A 20,136-nucleotide genomic window follows, 5' to 3' on the forward strand; every position below is an offset into this window, starting at 1 on the left:
AAAATACCATGCATATAATAATGCCAGACTAATGGGCCAGGTCACTAAATTTATAGGGGGTGTTTATTGCGCCCTCAACCTACCGTTTTTGGAACCGCTGCTTTGTACCACTGATCAACAATTTAGTCCTTGTTTCTCCTTAGCCCAGGTAAGATATCACTGATGTATCTGGTTCAGGAGTGGCCCAAAACAATGAACGCCACAGTTCTGGATAAATCTACTGTATGTGTTGCAGCTATTTGAAGCACTGATTGTAGCTGCAGTCAACAACTTATAAATTTTCTGCCAAAATCTTGCAAGGTTTTTGCTTTACAATCCTCTCAAAAGTGCAGTTATCCCTGATGTTTGTCCATGCTTTTTCTATACCAGCACTATGTGAACAGCTAGCTTCTGTAGGAATGACCTTATGAGCTTACCCTCATTATGGTGGGTGTCAGTGACTGTCTGCTGGAAAACTGTGAAGTGTCTGCTCCATAACCAAGTTGGCACTAGCATCACTATAATATAAAATTGATTATTAATAATAACTTTAATATTAATAGTAAATTTTCAGAGAAACTAAAATTCTGATTTTTATTTGCTTTAAGTCACAATCATCAAAATTCTCTGTTACAATATCTAAAATCTATACATTATGAGTTTTACTTTTTAAATTGAATTATCGAATTACATTCACTTTCTGATTATATTATAGTTTACCAAGATGTACCTATAGATTGAGAGCAGAAAGGTTTTAGCTTTAAAACTTATGTATCTTGTTATTGGACTTTGCAGAAAAATAACTTCAGTTTAACTCCTTGTACCTGGGTGATTTTCTGGGTGCATTTTGCTGCTCTTGTCTCCTAGTCTTCATTAAAGTAGACACAAGACGGACAACTGAAATCGGTTTGGACAGTAGCTCCAGCCACTAACTGTTAGAGTACAAGGACCAGTGTTCGCTTCTGCCATTACTCTCAGTACATTATCCATATAGCCCCTTGACTGCTGTCAAGTCATCACGATGTCAGGACAGCCTAGTTAGTGAAGCTGGCTACCATCAAGTGGGTCACTATCCAATCCCTGTTTACTCATACCTGTCAAAATAATCTGAGACCTAGAGAAAGGCTGAGAGGAGTGTTTCCATCCCCGGGGGATCTTTTGTCAAGTTTTGAATTCAAGTCAGCGCTCAGGATACTATGTCGACAGTTTACATTTGTTAGACTAGATTTTTTTTAAATTGGACATCACCCTCCTATATATATATATATATATATATATATATATATATATATATATATATATACAGGGGTTGGACAATGAAACTGAAACACCTGGTTTTAGACCACAATAATTTATTAGTATGGTGTAGGGCCTCCTTTTGCGGCCAATACAGCATCAATTCGTCTTGGGAAGGACATATACAAGTCCTGCACAGTGGTCAGAGGGATTTTAAGCCATTCTTCTTGCAGGGTAGTGGCCAGGTCACTACATGATACTGGTGGAGGAAAACGTTTCCTGACTCGCTCCTCCAAAACACCCCAAAGTGACTCAATAATATTTAGATCTGGTGACTGTGCAGGCCATGGGAGATGTTCAACTTCACTTTCATGTTCATCAAACCAATCTTTCACCAGTTTTGCTGTGTGTATTGGTGCATTGTCATCCTGATACACGGCACCACCTTCAGGATACAATGTTTGAACCATTGAATGCACATGGTCCTCAAGAATGTTTCGGTAGTCCTTGGCAGTGACGTGCCCATCTAGCACAAGTATTGGGCCAAGGGAATGCCATAATATGGCAGCCCAAACCATCACTGATCCACCCCCGTGCTTCACTCTGGGCATGCAACAGTCTGGGTGGTACGCTTCTTTGGGGCTTCTCCACACCGTAACTCTCCCGGATGTTGGGAAAACGGTAAAGGTGGACTCATCAGAGAACAATACATGTTTCACATTGTCCACAGCCCAAGATTTGCGCTCCTTGCACCATTGAAAAATAGCTACTTAGATGGAGCAAAAAACACTTACTTGGGAATTGGGGAGAAAATGCTGAGCCCAGCACGGAACTTCTTGATGGTTCCTCCAGCTTTGAACCAGCTATGCCTCTTTTCCTGTTGGGCCTTGAGGAACTCATTGCTGAGGTGCTTCCACTGCTGTGAGGTGAATGTACTCAAAATCCTGCCACATTACAAAAAACTATGAGTGAATCTGGTCTGTGCTGAATTATAATTCTAATGTAATATATACTATAAAGGAAAATCATATTAAAAATTGACATTCTTGACAATGTTCTCAGTTTCTTGCAAAGCATTCATTCTCCTTTAAATTGTTGCATTTTGTCATGTTACAACCATAAACGTACATGTATTTTATTGGGATTTTATGTAATAGAGCAACACAAAGCAGCATACAATATGAAACTGTGTTCTGAATGCCCTGGATGTTTAATGAAGAACATTAGAGAACTAACAGCATCAAAAAGACTAACACTAAGACATGACACATTTAAGGGATAAGAGTGTGCAGAGGTTTAAAGCAGGGTTTGGTTATATAACAAAACCCCAACTTTTGAACATCTCCCATAATGTTTAATCCATCATAGGGTAATAGAGTCTGTATGCCCCAGCTCTAAACCTACTGAGACGTGGCTGTCCTAAAATGACAAACAATGTAAGAAGATTAGCCATGGTCCAGGACCTGCAGGACCTGTCGAGATCCATGTTCTATGTGGGAAATATGTTGACAACTCATCAATTAGCCATGTTTTCCAAGAATCTTGCCTTTATGGAAGACTGACAAGAAGAAAGTTGTTGCTGTAATTAAGACATAAAAAGCCCTGTTTGCAAGAGTGTTTGCATGCCAACATGTGGAAAAAGGTGCTCTAATTAGCTGCAGATTCTGGTCTACATGCAAAATGGAACGAGTGGTGGAAAACTAACACTGGCATAACTCCAGTTACATGGTCCTCATGGTAAAACATGATAGTAGTAGCAATATACTGTGAAGATGCTTTTTTTTGTCATGACAGGGAACCTGGCCAGGGATGGAGGAAGCTAAATTAAAGGCAATCCAACGACCTTCAATAAAATGCTAGAACTATGATGGAATAGTTTAGATCAAAGCACATTCGTGTGTTAAAATGGCCTAGTGAATATGTGGTGTGACCTGCTGTTGACAGATATTCTTCATACTCGGCAAGGGCACCAGCTACCAGAGGGCAGAACTCCAGCAGTTGGCGCACAGAACTTTCAAAAAAAGAATAAATTAATAAAATTAAATTAATAATAGCAATGAGTTATTATGTTGTGTATTAAAAGTATTCAGAAACTATAAACAAACACATTCCCTATGCCTCTGTAGCTTTTCCTCATTTGATAGAACTCCCACCGATGTCAATCAAATGTGCGGAAAGATGAACTTTCCAATCAATGTGCCACAGTCAGCCAAGCCAAAGTAAGTAGATGAAATGTATAAATGAGTTTATTTTGACGTTTCCTCTTAAGTGTATCTTAATTATATTTTGGATAGTGCCTCACAGTGAATGCTAACTTTTCTATTATATTCCCTAGGTCACAGTTTAGCTAAATAGCTTTACTACATGGTTCTGTTGTTGTGCCAAGCTGATATTAACATAGGATTTAGCTTCTGAAAGAACTGTTTCAATGTTTCTGTCATGGTTTTCACCTGAAACAACTGTGAACTGATGTTTGAACAGCCTTATGTGAGTTTACTAGCTGAATGGTTGATGTGTTTTCTTTTTAAATAGGTCAAGGAGAGGTCATACCAGGTCAAAAATGAGTTAATGATTGTTTTCTAAAAAGTTTATATAAGTATTTTTTACCATAGCAAGCCCATTTTTATTTTTGCATGCTCCTGATGACAGCCAAAAGTTGTACTATTTTAATTGTTAATTCATCCTAACTTGTTAAGAATGTGAGTCCCTGTTTAGTTTTTCTCTCTATGTTAATATCTGTCATTTACTCCTTTTAGTTAAAAATATGTCTGCCACTGGAAAAAGAATGAAACACTGTATACCTGTTTACATGACTGAAGAGGTTAAAACACTCAAGATGAAGCTTTTCAGCATCTATCTTATCTATCATCTCAAAAATATTTTTTACAAAATAATGAATTTCCTGAATTTATCACTTTCTTTGTGTGATAACCAAAACAGAGCATTGAGAGAAACAGTAAGGAGCATTATCTTTTGTCCACATTTAAATATTTAAATGAAAATAGTTGGCAGATTAAATAATTGGACCAGTTTTTTTATTGCTGGTGAGCAACAGATCTGCTCTAAATGTTGTTTGGTAGTAATACCTTCGCTTTTGTATGGTTTTTGAATGTAGTACATGGTGAAAGGATCTGATTTTCTTTGGCTAGTTAAGTTAAAATAAAGCAAATTTCTACAATAATGTTACTGTAGATACAGCAGCTGCCATGTGATCATATGAATATAGTGCAACTTCTTGTGTTTTATAAATCCACAATCACAAGTAAATAATTTGTTGTATTGAATGCATTAAGTAGTCTGGTGCAGCTACATGTTGTGCTTATACTGCTCAAAAACAGGTAAAACTAATCAACATCTTTCGTGGGTAGATGCATTGATACATATTTGTCACATTTGTCAACACATGGAAGCTCTAAATGTCTAGTTTTATTTTTGCCTTAATCTAATAATATCTAAAGCTTTAAATTGTTCCAAACCTTCATAGTGACAGAAAATAATGCGAATTTTAGCTTCTACACAGATTTAAATATTTACATAAACACAATTTTGCACAGGGGTGCACGGTGCGCAGTTGGTAGCACTCATTCATACTCCACATACCCTTAGGTGTATGAATGTGCATGGTTGGTTGTGTGTTGCCCTGCGATGGACTGGCGACCGGTCCAGGGTGTACCCTGCCTCTCGCCGGTAGACTGCTGGAGATAGGCACCAGCTTCCCCGTGACCCACTATGGAATAACTGGTAGAAAATGACTGACTGATTGGCTATTTTACACACTTCTATCATTATGGTTAAAGTTGTACAGTAAAAAAATGTTTATGACCAATACAGTTTACCCAGTTTGCACACTGCTACCATCAATATTAACTAAAGTTTTCTACAGAATATCTTAAACTTGGAATAGTTTATGCACATAATTTAACCCCTGTGGGCGAAACCATGATCTCGCCTAGGGCAACCAAATGGCTGTAGCTCTGAGTCTTTGCAAAGATGAATGGGCAAAAATGTCAGTCTCTACATTGTCAAGCCTGGTACAGACATACCCCAAGAAAATTGCAGCAGTTATTGAGGTAAAAATTGGTTCTAAAAACTGAATACAAATTCATGCCACTCTTTTCAGATTTTTACTTGTAAAAATCCCATGTATCATTCTTTTCTTCAACTTCACAATTATGCTCCGCTTATATTTGGTCTATCACATAAAATTCAAGTGAAATGCATTGAAGTTTGTGGTTGTAATGAGACAAAATGCGAAAGGTTCAAGGGGTATGAATACTTTCACAAGGTCTTGTGCTAAATTTAATAAATGATCTCCTCACTTACTTTTTGAGTTGCAGGCCCAGACTGAAGCCTTCTTTATTTGAAGGCTGAAACACTTCTACTGACGGCTCTGAATAAATAAAGATGACTAACATCATTACAGACTCGACAGAAAAACACTGAAGTTCTTTTCCAATCTCCCACGCGTATGACACATATTGTACTCACCTCCCACACTCAGTGAGGGGCATAAATACCTAAAGTCCCTGCTAGAAAACCAACATCCACACTCGCATCTTTACTCACCGGGTCCATCGAGATACTGAGAAAGAGAAAAGCGCAGTCTCAGAATAATGGGCTCTGTTCTGATAACTTTCCAGGCTGTTGCAACCTCCTCCTGAATCAGACACACACACATACACACAAATATACATGGTTAGCAGCCTAATTAGGGCCATTTCTCATTGCATTAATATCTTATGAGCACCCGATGCATTATAAATGATGTGTTACTTTGCAAAATGTCAACGTTAGAACAGTACTGGGAAAAGTCAGAAGAGATGTTTGCAGTGAGAAGAGAAAGCTGACTCACATCTAAGAAGCCGATGTTAATATGAAGATCGATGTCCACATCATCAATGGTTCCATACTCCCTGCACAGAGATGCAGAAACAGATTCAGTTAATCTGTCATTATTAATGTGAACCCATTTCTACTGATTACTCTCACTGAGTGATGAATTAAGGTTATTTTCTCCAATTTTATTTAGCTTAAAAAAATAAGAGGCAAATTTTACCTCACAACAACTTGTGTGACACCTAAAGATTTTCAGAAAAACATGATTCTGTGCATCCGTGCTATACCTGACTGAGATGGCACTGTCAGTGTAGATGTCTTTGACAGCCTCAATGTCTGCATCTAGTTGAGGGTGGCGGTACAGGTCAGCAGCACAGCTCCCCTGCAACAAGCAGCACTGGTCACAGTTATAGCAGTGAATGAATTCTCAGTGGTTCCCAATTATTTTCACACACACCTACATATACCACAGCACCAGCACATACTTTGCACTGCCAAAGTATTCCTACCCCTTCAACTTTTTCACATTTTATCCAACATTTTAGGCCAACTAAAAGTGCATACTTGTAAAGTGGCTGCAAAATGCTAGTTTTCAAATTTCCTACACCTAAAAATCTTAAAAGTATGGTGTGTATACCTATTCAGACCCTTTCATCTGACACCCCTAAAAGAGATTCAGTGCAACCAGTTCCCTGCATAATTTGATTTCAGTATAAATGCTGCTGTTTTGTGAAGGCCTCAGAGGTTTGTTAGAGAACATTAGTGAACAGGCAGCATTATAAAGACCAAGCAGGGGTAGGTTATATAACAATATTTCAAGCTTTGGATATCTTACAAAGTACGTCTCAATCCATTATCTGAAAATGGAAAAAGTATGGCACAGCTGCAAAACTACCAAGACATGGCTGTCTACCTGAAATGACAAGCTGTGCAAGGAGAACATTAATCAGAAAAGCAGCCAAGAGGCCAAATGTAGCTCTGGAAGAGCTGCAGAGATCCACAGCTCATGTGAGAGAATCTGTTGACATGACAATTATTTATTAGATAATTACAAATCAGGCTTTTAGGGAAGACTAGAAGAAAGCCAAGAAGTCCTGTTTGCAGTTTTGCCACAAGCAATGTAGGGGACACAGCAAGCATGAGGAAGAAGGACCTCCGGTCTCATGAGATCAAAACTACCTCCACGCAAAACACTGGACATCACCTTAAACACACTGTCACCACAGAGACAAATGGCAGCATCACGCTGTGGGTTTGTGTTCCTTCAAAAAATACAAAAAAAATACTCATAGTTGATAAGATGCATGGTATGATCCATGAACCTTGTTTTTGCTTTTGTCTGAGTTCTATGTTTTGGTTCCAATTGGTTCTGTATTCTTAATGATGCTTAGTTCTTAGTGTTAATCCATGTTTCTGCTCTGTCCTTAGTCAGCTCTCATTAGCTCCTTAGTCTTGTTCCCTAGTAAAGTTGCCATTCTTCTGTAGATAGTACTTGCCTGGTGTCTATGTCACTTATTACACATCCACAGTGTTTAGGCTCTCTTGTTTCATTGCTTCATTACTATTTTCTACTGTTGGTCTTGCTCTGGTTCCATGTTGATTTTCTTTGTGTCTAATTTGTAAAATCTATGGTTTACACATCAGTGAAGCCTCACTCCATCATGCCCTTGCTGATCTCCTTTTTGTATTTGGATTCCCATCATCCACAAAACATGTCAATGGATGGACCTATGCAGTACAATCTTGTAAGAAGGCTTTTTAGAGGCTGCTAAAGAATTAAGGCTGAGGAGGAGATCTTCCAACAGGCTAACCACCGTAAACATACAGACAGAGCTACAATGGAATGGTTTGGATCAAACCACATTCATCTGTTAAAGTTAGAATGCACCCCAGGCCGAATCTCATATGAGATGCTGCTGTAACACTTGTACATTGGTCTGCACAGGTGTTATCTAACTAAGCTTGATTTATCTTACAAATCAAGCATAGTCTCAAATCAGTCTCAAAAAACTTGCACTCTGGGGGCTAAAGGCAAATGCACACCATACTTTTCAGTTATATTTGTATAAAAGCTGAAAACCACATTTCATTTTATTTTCAGTTTACCATATTGCATTACTTCCACTTGATCTTTCAAACAAAATCCCAATAATGTAGACTGTAATAAAATACATTGATGTTTGTGATTGTAATGTTAGAAAATGGTAAAAAGTTTAAGGGGTATTAATATTTTTGCAAGACAATCTAGACTCAAACACCCAACAAGATCCAGATTGTTTATTTAACATAAAAAAGTGAATATCAGAACAGACGTATAATAACTTTATGCATTACTTTAAATAGGTTTTTAAATTTCTGTTACAAGAGGAAGATTTAAAAATATATATATTCTTGCACTTTCAAAGTATTTAGTTAGAGTTTTTTTTTTTTTCCAGTTACCACTGGAAGATTTGGTTCTTGATTTTTTTCTGGTATACTAATGGTCAAAACGTATTTCATGCTTGTGTCTGGTATCTTGAAGTCATACTCTCATCTTCTTAGCTGAGAGTGTGCAGTACAGCTCCATCCTTATCTTAGCTGCCATGCTTTCATGGACTTTGACTTTGCTGAACTGAGCTTCATGGTTTTACATTTCAATCAAAAGACTTGGAAGATAACAGTAAAAAGAGATAACTCTCAGATTAAGATCTAAGGTGGAAGTAGAGCAATCAACTTTATCAGATAAAGATGAGGAATTTTATGGTGGTATGGGAAATTAATTTGGTTGTGTAGTAGTCTGCACAGTGAAATATGCTGCAAACAGGAAATTATGCATTCATTTTTGGAGAGAATAGATAGTTTCAGATCTTAAGCTGTTTGAAGTAGTTTAAAATTGGGCCATTTAATTGTTCATGTTCACATGCAAAGGCTATAAACATCCTGAGTCAAAACAATTTGAAAATGTTTGCCCAGATGAGTGGTCAATCTGCTCTGCTGTTCAAACAAAGTAATCAGCTATTTACCACGTTTATATTTAGTCTAAATATTTAAAAAGACTTGACCTTTGAGATTGAGATTTGAGATCTGTCTGCAGACCCACCACCTCACCATTTGAGTCCAACCAGCTAATATCTTGTATAAACTGTGTTACTCAATAAAGAACCAAACCGCAATATTCTGTACACTAAGCACTTGAAAAATACAGCAAATTTAGTATGTTTTTATTCTGTATCTTTGCTTTTTCTGCATACCAAATCAAATAACAATGAATGTTATAGTCAACATTAGAACCTGTAATATCCATAACTATTATTGTACATACACATATATAACTATATAACTGTTACAATCAATATTATTTAAGCAGCAATTAGAGCAACTGCTGTTTTCTTGAGGAGAATCTGCCAAGCTATGCATTTTTGTGTAATTTGTTCAATAAATATCTTGACAGTGTGGTATTTTTACTTAAGGTTGTAATATTGTGAGACTCTCATAATGACCCAGTCTTGAAAAAATACACTATGTGCAATAGGTGCAACTGCAGAATAAAAAAATTAATAACAAAGCCAAAGTCCAAAGAATAACTTTGAAGGACCTTTATAAAGCCTGGTAAACTACTGATTGTAGCAGAAAATATTCTTGTTCTGCTTGTGTGACCTAAAGTAATTACACCCACTGTGCATGCAGCAGTCTTACTTGTGGAACCTTCCATTTGCAGAACAAGTTTCATTAGAGGAAAGTTTGACCCGCTTTGTAAAAGCTCAAAGCTCCAGTAACAAATGCCTTTGTGTGGCATGAAGAAGCAAGACCCTTTAAACAACTATGTTATAAATATGGGTGTTGAGCTCTGAATTGATGCTTTGTATTCAGTTGTTCTCGCTTGCAAGTTTCAGTAAACTGCATGGGTGCTCTCAACCCTAATTGTAAAGATAACCAACTGGCTTAAGGAAATTATGAAGAATTGTAAAATATTTATGTAATTTCATTTTTTACTACAATACCCTTTGAAAACAAATATGTATTAAACACACTACATTGAAGGAACATCAAATAATGTGTAACATTTTAACAAAACTACTTTAACAGAGAAGTAATCAAGCCTTCTCTACCTGGATTCCGTAAAGGAACTGTTCAGATTCGTTCTCCCCATCTGACTCCTCGTCTGTCCAACACTGGCCTTTGATGTCCTGTGGGCCCACGCATTGTGAAAACACCATTATAGTAGAGAGGGAATAAAATACAGCCTCTTTGTAACATCCTTTCATCTCCCAATTTAGACTTCCGTTAAAGGGCTTCAAAACACTGTTTTATATAGAATCTCTTGGAGGAGACTCAGAACATCCTCTGACATCTTCCCTCATAAGAATACCTAACTGAGAACGACAGGGGTGACTTTAACAATATGAAAAAAGACTTGTCAAAGCATGACAGTTTCAGCTCAACAGACCTGCACTTTCATTATAAAATAAAGCTAAAATAATCTGGGTGCCAGAACAAAATGTCAGCTATTCTGCATGCAGCACTGCATCATTATTAAATCTCCTTCACAAATATCTAAATTGTAAACAAAACGATGACTTTGTGACACGGCTTTATCAGACTCACTGATTACACACACCAATAGAAACCCATCTGTCTTACCATTGGATCGACTGTTCATAGGGCTCTCTCAGACAGGTTTAGGCCTCTGATTACTGCCAACCATTGCAGCCTATCTCCAGGTGAAAGGAGCAAGAACTGAGAAAAACGCAGAGCTTTGTCTGACTGTCCGTTCTTTTTCACGCTCCTCTGAATGCCACAGCCTTGGAGAAATTGGAAAAGATAATCAGCAAAGGAAGAAAACATGAACCAGAGGCTACTGCTAGTGATGCCATGCTCATTCAATGGTGCCCTCCTCCTTTTTTTTTTTTTTGTTTAAATTGCCTGTACTTCACCTTACCATGTATCCTAGCAACAGCCATCTCTGCCTCCTTTCAGAGTGGCATTAATCACTGTTGAGAGAAAGTGTGTGGGAGATATGTCCTGTATGTTCAGTACCCTGGATGTCTCCACTTCTTTGTTTAGGTTTTTTTTTTTTTTTCTCGGGATCCTAGTCTATTAATACCAAAGAACATGTAGGTATAGTTTTTCTTCAGAAATGCAGTAGGAAGAGAGCACATACACTGATATTACCATAAGAGTGAGAGATAAATAAATGAAAGAAAAACCATAATATAAGAGGAACCCATTGTTTCTACTGCTACTCAATAGTGAATATTCAAAAACTATTTCTATTTCTACTATATTTTTAAATGTAGCAAGACAAGAATCGCCTCTAAACCATTGGGGATGGGCAATTACAGCACTGTTTGAAAAATAATCAATTTAACAGTTATTCATCATGTGTTAATAACAATAAACTGTCATTTATGATCTGCATGTTATTCTTCTTGCTTTTTAGCTATTTTTTTCCATAAGATCATAAATAAAAGGCTGCATTTAGAAACACTTCAAAATATGACTGAATGGAATTAATTAATGTACTGTTTAGCAGCGAGGAGAATGACCAAATATTAGGGTTTAGGTTTCTATTTTTATAGGAGCAGTTATTTGTGTGGTTCCCAGACTATATGCAGTGATGGATTACAGCCAAAATTATTGTGATGTAAAATATTTAAAATATTTTTTATCATCGCTTTTATCAATATTGTGATATTTTAAGTTGATATTTCCCATTCCTATTATTCATATGGAAGGGAAATCTGTTATTTATGTAAAACAAGCAAACAAAGACTAGCATTAATGCTGCAAATGACAGTGTAGCATCACCCAGGCAGGGCATTAGTAAGGGCAATAGCCTGGGATCCTAAGGTTTTGGGGATATATATTTTGCAAACACAGTATTTTGCAGGGTTAAAAAAAAATCTACGTGCATATTGGGTGGGTGGATTTCTGTAGAGACACCAAACTATTTAAACTATTTGAAAATGGATGAGGCCATAGCTCCAACTCTGATCAAACCTTAAACATCAATCATGTCAGAAATAACAAAATTCTAGTGGCTCCAGGTTAATTTGCTTATCAACACGTTGATGTTTTGTCCTTTTCTACTTAAATTTGGTATCCTAAAAGAAACTATGTTGTATCCCTGTACTTAAACCTTGCCATGTCAGTATATTTTTCATTGTAGTTGAAGTATTTTCATAAAATATAGAGACAATTCACAATTGACTATTAGTAGAATATAGAAAATGACTTTGTTGTTTGTAAAAGCAGTTAGCAAATGGCCCCCTGGCAGGTGTGCACTGATGCATAGTCAATAAAAAACCACCCGAAGCAGACTGCTTCAATTAGTACTCCTAAAAGATGGGTATGAAACAGCCAGGGGCAAAGGTTTAAGCACATCCCCAAAGCTGAAAGATGCCATGTTTACAGGTCCTTCTCAAAATATTAGCATATTGTGATAAAGTTCATTATTTTCCATAATGTAATGATGAAAATTTAACATTCATATATTTTAGATTCATTGCACACTAACTGAAATATTTCAGGTCTTTTATTGTCTTAATACAGATGATTTTGGCATACAGCTCATGAAAACCCAAAATTCCTATCTCACAAAATTAGCATATTTCATCCGACCAATAAAAGAAAAGTGTTTTTAATACAAAAAATGCCAACCTTCAAATAATCATGTACAGTTATGCACTCAATACTTGGTCGGGAATCCTTTTGCAGAAATGACTGCTTCAATGCGGCGTGGCATGGAGGCAATCACCCCGTGGCACTGCTGAGGTCTTATGGAGGCCCAGGATGCTTCGATAGCGGCCTTTAGCTCATCCAGAGTGTTGGGTCTTGAGTCTCTCAACGTTCTCTTCACAATATCCCACAGATTCTCTATGGGGTTCAGGTCAGGAGAGTTGGCAGGCCAATTGAGCACAGTGATACCATGGTCAGTAAACCATTTACCAGTGGTTTTGGCACTGTGAGCAGGTGCCAGGTCGTGCTGAAAAATGAAATCTTCATCTCCATAAAGTTTTTCAGTAGATGGAAGCATGAAGTGCTCCAAAATCTCCTGATAGCTAGCTGCATTGACCCTGCCCTTGATAAAACACAGTGGACCAACACCAGCAGCTGACACGGCACCCCAGACCATCACTGACTGTGGGTACTTGACACTGGACTTCTGGCATTTTGGCATTTCCTTCTCCCCAGTCTTCCTCCAGACTCTGGCACCTTGATTTCCGAATGACATGCAGAATTTGCTTTCATCCGAAAAAAGTACTTTGGACCACTGAGCAACAGTCCAGTGCTGCTTCTCTGTAGCCCAGGTCAGGCGCTTCTGCCGCTGTTTCTGGTTCAAAAGTGGCTTGACCTGGGGAATGCGGCACCTGTAGCCCATTTCCTGCACACGCCTGTGCACGGTGGCTCTGGATGTTTCTACTCCAGACTCAGTCCACTGCTTCCGCAGGTCCCCCAAGGTCTGGAATCGGCCCTTCTCCACAATCTTCCTCAGGGTCCGGTCACCTCTTCTCGTTGTGCAGCGTTTTCTGCCACACTTTTTCCTTCCCACAGACTTCCCACTGAGGTGCCTTGATACAGCACTCTGGGAACAGCCTATTCGTTCAGAAATTTCTTTCTGTGTCTTACCCTCTTGCTTGAGGGTGTCAATAGTGGCCTTCTGGACAGCAGTCAGGTCGGCAGTCTTACTCATGATTGGGGTTTTGAGTGATGAACCAGGCTGGGAGTTTTAAAGGCCTCAGGAATCTTTTGCTGGTGTTTAGAGTTAACTCGTTGATTCAGATGATTAGGTTCATAGCTCGTTTAGAGACCCTTTTAATGATATGCTAATTTTGTGAGATAGGAATTTTGGGTTTTCATGAGCTGTATGCCAAAATAATCCGTATTAAGACAATAAAAGACCTGAAATATTTCAGTTAGTGTGCAATGAATCTAAAATATATGAATGTTAAATTTTCATCATGACATTATGGAAAATAATGAACTTTATCACAATATGCTAATATTTTGAGAAGGACCTGTGTGTTTAAATGAATTTTATACAAATGGCAAATACAAAGCATTTTATAATTTCAGAAAAGCATTCTGTGTGGACAAGGCCCATAAGACTTGAAGCTGATGTGTACCTGATGTGGATGTTGCATTTATAAAATATTCTTCTGTGGGCAGGGCACCAAAACTGACTCTATCCCAGGGGCCCACATCCTCCCAAATCTGTCCCTGAGCACCAAAATGCACATTTCAATTCATTATATCTAAGGCACATTAAAACAGCAGAACAAAGAAATTGCAGAAACAAAAAGTGTGTGAACAAAGACTATACAGCAACATAGATTTGCGCTGCAGATGATAATTTTAACATATCAGAAGGCAGAAAACCAGTTATGTTATATTGAGGCCAATAACAGTAAAAAAAAATGTAAATTCTCCAATTTCTTTATATTCCACTGACCAAATAAAAGTGCTTAAATGCTCGTTTTGGTAGAGTGCAGGCTAGCCCTGCAGAACCCTGCTCGTCTCCATCTTCAGCTCCTATCCGTTTTCCATGTCCTCAAGCCTACTCCTCGCATTTACATCTCAATCCCGCTCACCCCCGCACTCCTTGTCATTTCCTTGGCCTCTGTCGTCTCACATACCAATAGAGTCACCGACAAAATGAGCCCACCCACCCTCTGACAGTGCGCATATACACAATAAATACACACACATATATTCACCGCCATCGTTCCCCCATTTCTCCTTCTACTTCGGTGGTAGGTTAGCCCAAACACATTTGCGCTCAGGCGGATCCCAACCCCAGTGCCTCCCCCTCCATCGCTCCGGACCCCCACCACATCCATCCACACTTACCTCCACAGAGGATGGAGACTTGAAAGCTGTCCTTGCCTCAGCTTCTTTTCTATTAAAGGGCACACCTGCCTCTGCCTCTCTCTCTCTCTGTCTCTCCCTATGTCAGTGGTTGTTTTCCACTGAAATGACAGATGACAAAAGCACAATTAATAGAGCAGCGGAGAAACAAGAGCGGAGCACTCGCAGTTCTGGACTGTCTGTTTCTAGATGCGTGTTGTGCGCGCCTGCAAGCGCGCCAGCTGGTGCGTGCGTGTGGGTCTGTGTGTTTATCTATTGCAGATCTCTTCTCCTACTGCTCTCTTATATTTTGCCTGACAACACTGAGGTTCTGGGCATGCTCAGTGAGTCCAGGCAATCCAGTCATGTGACTCGCAGCTGACTGCACTGCTGCTGAGATATTGGAGAGAACAATGTGTCTAATCTGTATAATTCTGACGTTGTGTTTTTGTGGTGTGTGAGTATGTGTGAGTAATGTGTACACTTGCATGAGTCAGTATCTATTAATGTATTATGGTGCTCTGAATGCATATTTTAGTTGATATTTACAATGCTGGACACATTTGTTGGCAGTCATAAATATGAGTAAAAAGCCTTCAGATGAATGTATCTTTTATTCCAGTGTCATAATCTCACAATGAAGACGTACAAAATTATATGCTTTAGTTTGCGTTCATTTATTTAGAGGATAAATCTTTTTTTATCATTAGTCCCACAATTCTTGGTACCCCTGCTTTAAATACTAACAACCCCTTTTCACCATTAGCACAATACCTAGTCTCCTATAACATTTGACAAGGTTGGGGCAAACTGAAATGTGTTTTTTGACCATTCCTCTATGCTCAAAATGTCTGGATCATCCAGAGTTGTTTCCTATGCTCTTTTTTTATGGGCTAACTCTATAGATTTTCTACAGAATTAAGGATTGGGATGGCAATAGATGTGCCTGATGACCCATTTCTATACCAATGTGATTACATGTTTTGAGTCAACATTCTGTTTAAACAACCATTTTCATTTACCTGGCTAAATTCTTTCAAACCCTTGTGGGAGAGTTTGTTTTGGTCTGATAAAACTAAAGTTGAAGTTTACAAAGGGTATGTTTGGCCTAAAACAACAGTGAGTGTCACCTCTATGTACCACATAGTGCTGGTAGCATCATGCTCTTGGATTACCATTTTTTCAATTAGAACTGGGGGTTTTGTCAAGGTGGACCAAATTGTGAATAGCACCCATTAGCTTTGCCTCAAAACATTCAAATATCTGCTATAAAGCTAAAGTTAAAATAATATTTTATATTTCAGCATCACTGTAAGTCCAAGAATACATTTAAATCCAGAGAATGACTTCACAATAGCAAAATTAAAGCTTTTGAATGAGCTAGCAACAAACCAGAACTATATTGAACAGAGATCTGTGGGTTCACCTTGAGAGGGGCAGGAGATGTCCTAACAACCCCAAAGATTTGGAGAACTTTTGTTAGGGTCAGTAGGCAAATATACATAATTCAATATGTATATGCTGAAATAAAATTAAAAGGTGCTTTACAAAGTATTCATTAGAAGGTGGACAAATGTATCCAACTGGGTTATTGCAGCATTTTTTATATTGCATTTTTGAATTCTTTTTTTCCATCCGACAGATATGTCGGTTTTTCAGTTGAACTGTACAGGATAAATTTCGCAGTATATATATGTAAGATTTTTGAAATTATATATCAAGGCCTCCTTTTTTGTATAAAAATCTGGAATTTTAACAGGACTGTGGTTACACTTGTTAGAGCCAAGGTATCTAGCAAGTGTGCCAACAAATTTGTCTGTATATTTAATTCCGTTTTTTTTTTTTTTTCAGTATGATCCTAGATATAAAACAATGCAGTCAAGTTCAGTTTATTATTTGATTTGGAAAATACTTTTCTATCAAAGTAAGCCAAGCAGACTGCATTGAGTTTGTGACTTTGCAGCAATCCCTGCTCCTGAACAAGCATGTACTGATGGTGGCCAGTAGATTGCATGGTGCTGTTAACTTTGCAGCAATCCCACATTGAGCATGAGTGTAGCAACAGTGAGGAGGAGAATTCCCCTTTATCAGGAAGAAACCTCCAGCAGAACCAGGTTCATTTTGAGCTGTCATTTGCAGTGACTGGCTGTGGCTTTGAGAAGACAGAGCACACACACAAACATAGAAGTGCTGATGCAAGAGCATGTTTATGCGAAAAAAGGAAAGAGTAGCAGGCAGCAGTAGCTTCTTTGGTGGCTTCATCTAGGAGAAATACTGCTGAACATGTGAGCTCTGGGTCAGCAGTAAAATCAGTAAAAGCAGTAAAAAAAAGCCACTTTGTACATTACAAAGTTAGTCGCAACAATAGTGCTTTCAGTTACTGTCTAGTAGAGAGAGAGATAAACTGAAACACAGAACAAAATGTATCATCTATAGAAAGAGAACATGAATTTCTCGGGAGTAGTAGCTCAGCTGATGGCCCGCCCCAGGAAGGCATCACAGGTAAACAGAATACCAGGTCAGATGTAACTTCTATGAAGAGAAGAAACCGAGAGAGCGCATTAAGTCAATGTCACCAATATTTCCAGATAATGCATAATTGGAGAATAGTAGTAAGAGAAAGTAGCAGATTGAGGAAAAAATGTTCATACCCTAAATACCAAATATAAACCTGAAAAATTGCATCTGTCTTATGATATCCATAAAACAGTGTGTCACCGTGTGCCAGTGTGAAATGATGGTCACTGAGCTACTGAGCTAATCAGTGTTTACCCTCATTGTCTTGAGGTATCTATTTATGAACAGACAGATTAATGAACAGGTGTTGGGCCAACTGTCCACTCAGTGTGTTTGACTGTATAGTTACAAGGAAACACCAATTTGAAGACTACTTTTATAACTAGGAAAACAAGAGTGGTACCTAAACATTAAGGACATAGTTTGATATAAGTCTCTGTCAATACAGATACCAAACTTTCATGACAAAATTGACTTTATTTCTTCATGGTAACACTTATTTACCCTTTTGTTTAAGATGTGTATGTGATGTGGTTTGCATTGAACGAGGGTTTTCAGTTCACATTTAGACTCAGGCCTCTCAGTGTGTAATTTGCATGTGATCAAGCAAAGACAGATTTTTCACCAGATAACTTGGACTCCCTCCACAGTGTAAAAGCATGTGTGTTGTTTGAATAAATGAGGATTCTACATTTTCTTTGGGTGTGCATTGCTGATAAAGTGTTTCTGTTTCTTCTTGTAATAATATCTTTGTCTGGCTTTGTGAATTCAGTATTTTTATTTATTTACCCTTGGTAGATGTTGCTGCGTTAGGACTATATGTTTAGAAGCATTAGGCATCCTAACTGCTCATCAGAGATTTATCTGAGCACATTCTCTGTGTCTTACTGTACCCTGTGGGACTTGAGTTAGCAACACTAAATGCTGATTGACAGGCAGGAGCTTCACCAGTTGACACACAGAGTGGACTGCTGATTTCTTTTCCTTACCTGAACAGGTGTGTCCACTGCCTTCAACACTGGAGTGGTGTGGATACACACAGAGGCTGTCAGCAGCCAGTCAGGTACCAACATGGGTAATGGGAGCAGCAGTGCTACCAGCACATCTGCAAACAGGTAGGAACTACACCAAACAAATGGTGAGGAACATAATGGGTCCTTTACTAAACTTAAAAAATATATATAGATTCACTGTTTTATTCATTTGAGGGTAATTGTAACTTTTGCTGAGCACCTTTGCTATGTAGCTTGAGATACTTCTATGGTTAAGATTGACATGTAGCAAAGATTTACTTTAATTATGCCATCTATTTATTTTGCAAAACTGATAAAGAGGTGAGATAATTAACTATTCCTGAAAATAGAGTCAATAATCTCTGTCCTAGACATATAATTATTATATCTTTTGGTCCTGATGACCCTTAATAAAGTTACCTTTTTACATAGCTTTAAAACTTGAACTTTAGCTGAAGCATTTAACAAATGTTCTTTTACACAGTGGTATAATGTGATACTATTAAGTATCCTGTTAAGGTAAAAAAATATAATTTTAACCATTGTGTGGTTTCGGGTCTGTGGGACCCATTTTCATTATTTACTGAAGGAAAAATGATACAATTAATGTAAATTAATTGTAAATTTGTTTCCACTCATATCATGATTTTAATTAAGTGTTTAATTGAGAGGCATTAAAAATCACAAAATGCAACGGGTCCACCAGACCCAGAAACATTGGCTGAGTAAAAACAATATGAACACCACACAAGGGTTAATAAGTAGTGTCATGGAATAAACTAATAAACAATGACTAAATACTTAACAGCAATGAAATTTAAAAGAATGCATCCTGGCAAATTATGTTATTTGTGAATTTAACATCAACTTTGCTTTTAAATGAACTTGGTACAAGATTATGTTTACAGTGTTGTACTGGTCCTTCTCAAAATATTAGCATATTGTGATAAAGTTCATTATTTTCCATAATGTCATGATGAAAATTTAACATTCATATATTTTAGATTCATTGCACACTAACTGAAATATTTCAGGTCTTTTATTGTCTTAATACGGATGATTTTGGCATACAGCTCATGAAAACCCAAAATTCCTATCTCACAAAATTAGCATATCATTAAAAGGGTCTCTAAACGAGCTATGAACCTAATCATCTGAATCAACGAGTTAACTCTAAACACCTGCAAAAGATTCCTGAGGCCTTTAAAACTCCCAGCCTGGTTCATCACTCAAAACCCCAATCATGAGTAAGACTGCCGACCTGACTGCTGTCCAGAAGGCCACTATTGACACCCTCAAGCAAGAGGGTAAGATACAGAAAGAAATTTCTGAACGAATAGGCTGTTCCTAGAGTATCAAGGCACCTCAGTGGGAAGTCTGTGGGAAGGAAAAAGTGTGGCAGAAAACGCTGCACAACGAGAAGAGGTGACCGGACCCTGAGGAAGATTGTGGAGAAGGGCCGATTCCAGACCTTGGGGGACCTGCGGAAGCAGTGGACTGAGTCTGGAGAAGAAACATCCAGAGCCACCGTGCACAGGCGTGTGCAGGAAATGGGCTACAGGTGCCGCATTCCCCAGGTCAAGCCACTTTTGAACCAGAAACAGCAGCAGAAGCGCCTGACCTGGGCTACAGAGAAGCAGCACTGGACTGTTGCTCAGTGGTCCAAAGTACTTTTTTCGGATGAAAGCAAATTCTGCATGTCATTTGGAAATCAAGGTGCCAGAGTCTG

General features: G+C 38.2%; 1 protein-coding gene across 4 annotated transcripts in view; it reads right to left on the reverse strand.

Moving 5' to 3' along the window:
- Positions 1 to 15,205, reverse strand: part of parp6a (poly (ADP-ribose) polymerase family, member 6a) — a 38,645-nt gene extending 23,440 nt beyond the window's left edge. Inside the window, exons 1-8 of one of the 4 annotated variants that reach the window (XM_047363598.1) lie at positions 14,881 to 15,205; positions 10,672 to 10,832; positions 10,140 to 10,217; positions 6,339 to 6,433; positions 6,068 to 6,128; positions 5,782 to 5,872; positions 5,539 to 5,605; positions 2,010 to 2,159 (exon numbers count right to left, since the gene is read on the reverse strand). In XM_047363598.1, coding sequence (XP_047219554.1) covers positions 2,010 to 2,159; positions 5,539 to 5,605; positions 5,782 to 5,872; positions 6,068 to 6,128; positions 6,339 to 6,433; positions 10,140 to 10,217; positions 10,672 to 10,674 — 545 coding nt within the window. In that variant the 5' untranslated portion in view covers positions 10,675 to 10,832; positions 14,881 to 15,205. Of the gene's footprint in view, positions 1 to 2,009; positions 2,160 to 5,538; positions 5,606 to 5,781; positions 5,873 to 6,067; positions 6,129 to 6,338; positions 6,449 to 10,139; positions 10,218 to 10,671; positions 10,833 to 14,737; positions 14,844 to 14,880 lie in introns of those variants that run through there. The other 3 variants (XM_047363597.1, XM_047363595.1, XM_047363596.1) reach the window with 3 other exon arrangements.
- Between the last annotated feature and the right edge of the window lie 4,931 nt (positions 15,206 to 20,136).

Source organism: Girardinichthys multiradiatus, chromosome 4 (assembly GCF_021462225.1).
Source record: "Girardinichthys multiradiatus isolate DD_20200921_A chromosome 4, DD_fGirMul_XY1, whole genome shotgun sequence".
NCBI classification, from domain to species: domain Eukaryota; kingdom Metazoa; phylum Chordata; class Actinopteri; order Cyprinodontiformes; family Goodeidae; genus Girardinichthys; species Girardinichthys multiradiatus.